Genomic DNA, 6147 nt, shown 5'->3' on the forward strand with positions numbered 1-6147 from the left:
AAAAAAGAAATTGCCACAGATATTGGCTGCTGCAGCCATGCAGTGCAGCATTTCCTGTCACCAAAATTCATCTGGCTGTGCTTTTGAGCTAAACAACATGCATCCTCAGACTTCATAAATTGTCATTCCTCTGCCCATCCAGAGAGCAGAAATTCATGACTTGATCTCAATCAAATAGTGTAAAAACCCAAACAAAAATACATCTGGACAGACAAACAGGATGCCAGGTTTTCGGTTGATGAGAAGGGAAATAGCTCAACCCTGGCCCTTTGAAATGAAGGCTTTATCTCAAAAAATGCTCGTGGAACCTTAACAGAGTCACCGAGACCAGCTTCCCTTATAATATACAACATAAACTAGATATGGAGCTCATTTTGTTCAGTGCTTTGTGACCTGGAAAACATTTTGTTGGAGCCTAAAAAAAAAAAAAAAAAAATTAGCCCATGTTCATTTTTTTCCTCCAAATGTGATGATCATCATTTTCTGTTCCTTTGGCCCAGGTGAACTGCAGCCAGGGAGCTGGGGGAAAAAAAAAAAGAGAGAAAAAAGTGGACTTGTGATTTCCTGACACAGTTAACAGGCTGTTAAAATTTTGTCCTGCCCAGCTTTTGCGTTACTATTGAAGGAATCGGAAGGCTAGAACTACAAGAGAAAAAATAGATGATGATCACTTTCTGGCTAATATCTATGCACAAAGTAGATTGAAGAGTAAACAAAAACAAAACACTATTTACTGGTCAGTTAAATAATCCATTATCCACAAAACTGATTACTGATGTTATTTGTCTGAATACATAATTTTCCTTAAGCAAAGCAAAACAAATTTATCTTGTGCTGTGTAGGTAGACAGAAGTGTGGTCTGGTTTTTAAGAGAAGGAGACCCGCCATTCAAAGCAAAAGCTAAGGTTACTTGCCCTGAGATCTTACCAGACGGGCAGGGAAGCCTACAGTTGTTGACTCATACTCCCTCCTCCTGCAGCTCCTCAGTTCCTCTCTCCAGGGCTGACCTGGGGGAGGGTGTCCCTGTGCAGGGACCAGCAGCCGGGTACATGCAAATGTTCTTCAATCGGGTCCTAGCCATTACTCCAACGTGGAGGCTTTTTTTTTTTTTTTTTTTTTTTTTTTTTTTTTTTTTTTTTTTTTATACCACAGGCACTGTGTTTTATTAAAGAAAACATTTGCACAATTTACTTTTCACCAGTCTGTTCTGGCATGCTTCTAATGATATCAGAGTCACCTGGATCAATGATAGCCAGTGTGCATACTCTGTAGTATTTTCCGCATGCTGTGCCCAATTCAATGTTATTGCCACTGTAGTGATGGACACCAGTTTTGGCTAACATGGCATAGTACTCTATTTCAGATTTCCTCAACGCTGGACAGTTGTTGGCGAGGATGACCAATTTCGCTTTGCCTTGTCTGATCATCTTCAGAGTCTGCTTGTACCCCAGCACATACTTTCCACTTTTCATAACGAGTTGGAGCCTTGAGTTGATCGACTCCAACGACTTTTTCGTCTTCTTTGCGGCCACCATCTTCCTGCCTTAGGTGCGGGACGGCCCCCAACCAAGACCAGCCGCCAAGATGGCCGGGGAGCGAGAAAGGCAACGTGGAGGCTTTTAAGTTAATTTATGAATATTCACTTTAACCACTGTCAATGAAGCAGCGGCCGTGAGTTTTTGTGGGGCATGTATGTGTGTGTATATGTGTGTGTGTGTGTGTGCTTTCTTCCTGAGTTATTTATTTGATAATGATATTAAATATTAGAAACTCTAACAGCTGGTGTGTTTATCCTGACTTGAGTGTATTAACCTCTTTAGCCCTTTTTTCCAGAAGAAGGATTCGGCATCACAGATTTGACTGTCAGCTGTGGTGCCTGGCGGCCCCGCCGGCTGGCACACTGACAGAATCTAAAGTCCAGAGCAGCAAGTAAACATGGATGACATTGCGCCGAGCGAGGGGGAAAGACAGCACATGATGACTTGAGGCACCTGCAGCTGCCTGCACCCGAATCAAAGTAAAGGCTGCACTCGCTGGGATGGAAAAACACTGGATTCGCTGAGAGTGCGTTGGCTCCGTGGTGGGCGAGGGAGGAGGGAGCAGAGGACACGGAGGGGAGGACGGAGCCCTGAGCACTGGCCTTTTGCCCACTGACAGTACTCAGAGAGCTACAGGACCTTGGGGGACGTCCCTGGGTCCTAAGGACCATTGCCTCCCACACGGCACGTAGGGCCAGCTGCAGCTGAGGCTGGGCCGACAGATCAGTGGACAGTGGACGGCCCTGAGTGCCAGTGGGCTGGAGGACAGAGGTGACATTCACAAACAAAACATGGCTCAAGCCTGAGAACTACCCTTTACTGGTTGCGTGAGTTTCAGCAAGTGATTTGCTCTCTCAGCCTCTGTTTCCACATCTGTGACATGGAAATAATCCTGCACGGCCGTGGTCATGTTGGGCCTTAGGCAGATGAGATAATGAAGGGATGAAACACAAATATAGAGAATTACAGGCACACGCTGGAGGTATTGTGAGTTCAGCTCCAGACCACCACTAAGAAGCAAATATTGCAATAAAGAAAGTCACACAATTTTTTTTTTGGTTTCCCACTGCATATAAAAGTTATGTTCACAGTAAATTTTAGTCTATTAAGTGTGCAATAATAGCATTATGTCTAAAAAGCACAATGGGCATCCCTGAATTCAAAAATACTTTATTAGTAAAAGAAAAATGCTAAAAATCTTTTGAGTCTTCAGTGCGTCGTCATTTTTTGCTGGTGAAGGGTCTTCGTTCCATGTTGATGGCTGCTAACTGATTAGCACAGTGCTTGCTGAAGGTTGAGGTGGCCGTGGCAATTTCTTAAAATAAGACAATGAAGTTTGCTGCATCCATAGACTCTTCCTTTCATGAAAGCTTTTCTGTAGCATGTGATGCTGCTTGATGGCATTTTTACCCACAGTAGAACGACTTTCACCATTGGAGTCAATCCTCTCAAACCCTGCCTCTACTCTATCAACCAAGTTTAGGCGATTTTCTAACTTCCTTGTTGTCATGTCAACGATGTTCACAGCATCTTCACGAGGAGAACATTTCATCTCAAGAAACTACTTTCTTGGCTCATCCAAAAGAAGCAACTCCTCATCCATTCAAGTAGTATCATGAGATTGCAGCAATTCAGACCCATCTTCATGCTTCACGCCTAGTTCTAGTTCTCTTGCCACTTCCACCACATCTGCTGTTACTGCCTCCACTGAAACCTGGAGCCCCTCAAAGTCATCCACGAGGATTGGAATCAACTTCCTCCAAAGTCCTGTTAACGTTGATATTTTGACCTGATCCCATGAATCACAAAGGTTCCCGAGGCCATCTAGAATGGTGAATCCTTTCCAGAAGGTTTTCAATTCACTTTGTTCAGCTCCTTCAGAGGAATCACTATCTAGGGCAGTTAAAGCCTTACAAAATATATTTCTTAAATAATAAGACTTGAAAGTCAAAATTGCTCCTTGATCCATAGGCTGCAGAGTGGATGCTTTGTTAGCAGGCATGAAAACAACATTCATCTCCTTCTGTGTCTCCATCAGAGCTCTTGGGTAACCAGGTGCATTGTCAATGAACAGTCATATTTTGAAAGAAATCTTTTTATCTGTGTAGTAGGTCTCAACAGTGGGCTTAAAATAGTCAGTAAACCATTCTGTAAATAGATGTGATATCATCCAGGCTTTGTTGTTGTATTAAAAGAGAACAGGCAGAGTAGATTTAGCATAATTCTTAAGGGCCCTAGGATTTGGGGGATGGTAAATGACCATTGCCTTAAACTTAAAGTCACAACTGCATTAGCCCCTAACAAGACAGTCACCTTGTCCTTTGAAGTTTTGAAGCTAGGCATTGACTTCTCCTCTCTAGCTATAAAACTCCTAGATGGCATCTTCTTCCCATAGAAGGCTGTATGTCTACATTAAGAATCTGTTGTTTAGTGTAGCTGTCTTCACTGATCTTAGCTAGGTCTTCTGGATAACTTACTGCAGCTTCTCCATCAGCACTGGCTGCTTCACTTTGTACTTTGATGATATAGAGATGCCCTCTTTCATGAAACCATTGAACCAACCTCTGCCAGCTTCCACCTTTTCTTCTGCAGCTTCCTCACCTCTCTCAACCCTCGTAGAGTTGAAGTGAGTTAGGGCCTTGCTCTGGATTAGGCTTTGGCTTAAGGGAATGTCGTGGCTGGTTTGATCTTCTATCCAGACCACTCAAACTTTCTCCATGTCATCAATAAGGGTGTTTTGCTTTCTTATCATTCCTGCATTCACTGAAGTAGCACTTTCCATTTCCTTCAAGAACTTTTCCTTTGCATTCACAGCTTGGCTAACTTTGATCCAAGAGGCTTAGCTTTGGGCCTACCCTGGCTTTTGACTTGCCTTCCTCACTAAGCTTAATCAGCTTAGTGATTGAAAACAAGAAACATGCAAATCTTCCTTTCACTTGATACTTAGAGGCCATTGTAGGGTTATTAATTGGCCTGATTTCAATATTGTTGTGTCTCAGGGAATAGGGAGGAGAGGGAGAGCGATGGGAACAGCCAGTCACTGGAGCAGTCAGAATGTGCATATTTATTAAGTAAGTTTGCTGGCTTTTATCGGTATAGTTCATGGCACCCCAAAACAATTGCAATACCAACATTGAAGATCAGATCAGTGATAAGAGATAAACATAACAGATAAAATAATAATAAAAGTGTTTGTACTATTGAGAGAATTACTAAAATGTGACACAGAGACATGAAGTGAGCATGCAGTATTGGGAAAAAATGGCACTAATAGATTTGCTGGACACAAGGTTGCTACAAACCTTTAATTTGTAAAAACCGCAGTATCAGTGAAATGCATAAAAGGAGGTACACCCATGCTAGTTTCCTGTCTCTCCTTAATCTACAAAAATTGCCTTTGAACCTTCCTTACTGAGAGCCTTCAAATTTCAAGACACGAAGGCATTTCTATGCATCTGCAGCTTGTTTTTCTTCTAGAGATTAATAGTTTGGGATTTCTTTCTGGAAGCTGGGTGCATGGCCTTTTGCTCTCAAAGAAGCCCTTCCTCCCAAGTTCTGGGCCTGAATGTCCCTGGAATTATAACACAGGGGGGAGGGATAGCAAGTAGTGTAAACAGTGTTCAGTTTCACAAATAAGGTTGTTTCCTAGAAGAGATGTGTTCTCTTTTAGGGTCACCCCACAGCATTAGGGCTCTGCAGTGTGAGATCGGTGAGCACATCCACCCTTCTTAGTAAGCCTAATGGTGGTGATTGGTCCAAATGTAGGTGCTGGCTCAGTGTCAGGGGATGGAGAGCCAGGCAGGAAGACAGGTGGCTTTAGGATGGTAAATAAAGTGCTTCGGTTGCTCCAGAGAGCCAGTGTTTTTCCTGTCTATCACAGTGCTTGGCATATGGTAGGTAAGTGAGCTGCTTAATGAATGAATGAAGAAATGAATTGTTGAATAAAAAAAGAGTCCATGTGAGCAATAGAGTGCAACAGAGGGTGCATACCAGCGAATAGCCACAGCTCATGGTGGAAGTTTCAGCTCTGGACAACTCCATGCGCCATCTTGGACCTTCTTGCTTCACCTATTTCCAAAGTCTTGGACCACTTCTTCCACTCCAGCTGCCACTGCAGAGACCAGTGAAGGCACAGCCCAGCTGTGCCATGTGGCCTCACACTACATGCCTCTATCCTTTTGATTGGGATTTCCCTGTTGCCACCGAGGCATGACACACCAGGAACTTCTTGGTACACACACATGTGCTACCCTAAGTGCAGGGGAGCTCGTGCCCTGTGGGCAGGGTATCTGACTCATGGGAGGCAAGACCTGGTGGATACATTCTTCTCCTTTCCTCCCTTCCTTCTTCAATGGACTCTCCTGAGATAGTAGTTCTTAGGACCTCAGGGAAGTGAGCCTTGAGAGGTGGAACACTCGGTTGTCACTATATCGAGCAGAGGTCTACCTCCTCATTTCAGCTCTCCCTCCTTTCCTGCCCCACTACTCCTTTCCCTCGCCCCTACTCCTGGGGATTGTACTCCTTCCTGAGGAAGTACTCCTTAATAAAGACTTTCACCTTAAATGTAATGAAAGACTCCCAGAATATTTTTCTATCACTCAACTTGGGT

The 6147-nt window shown here is 43.7% G+C and overlaps 1 protein-coding gene across 1 annotated transcript; it reads right to left on the minus strand.

Annotated features, from left to right (window-relative positions):
• Nucleotides 1–1147: 1147 nt before the first annotated feature.
• LOC142863892 (large ribosomal subunit protein eL30) lies at nt 1148–1609 on the minus strand. The gene has a single exon (XM_075997057.1). The coding sequence runs from the start codon at nt 1533–1535 to the stop codon at nt 1188–1190; it is 348 nt and encodes a 115-aa protein (XP_075853172.1). The 5' UTR covers nt 1536–1609; the 3' UTR covers nt 1148–1187.
• Between the last annotated feature and the right edge of the window lie 4538 nt (nt 1610–6147).

The sequence above is a fragment of the Microcebus murinus genome, chromosome 23 (assembly GCF_040939455.1).
Source record: "Microcebus murinus isolate Inina chromosome 23, M.murinus_Inina_mat1.0, whole genome shotgun sequence".
Lineage (NCBI taxonomy): Eukaryota > Metazoa > Chordata > Mammalia > Primates > Cheirogaleidae > Microcebus > Microcebus murinus.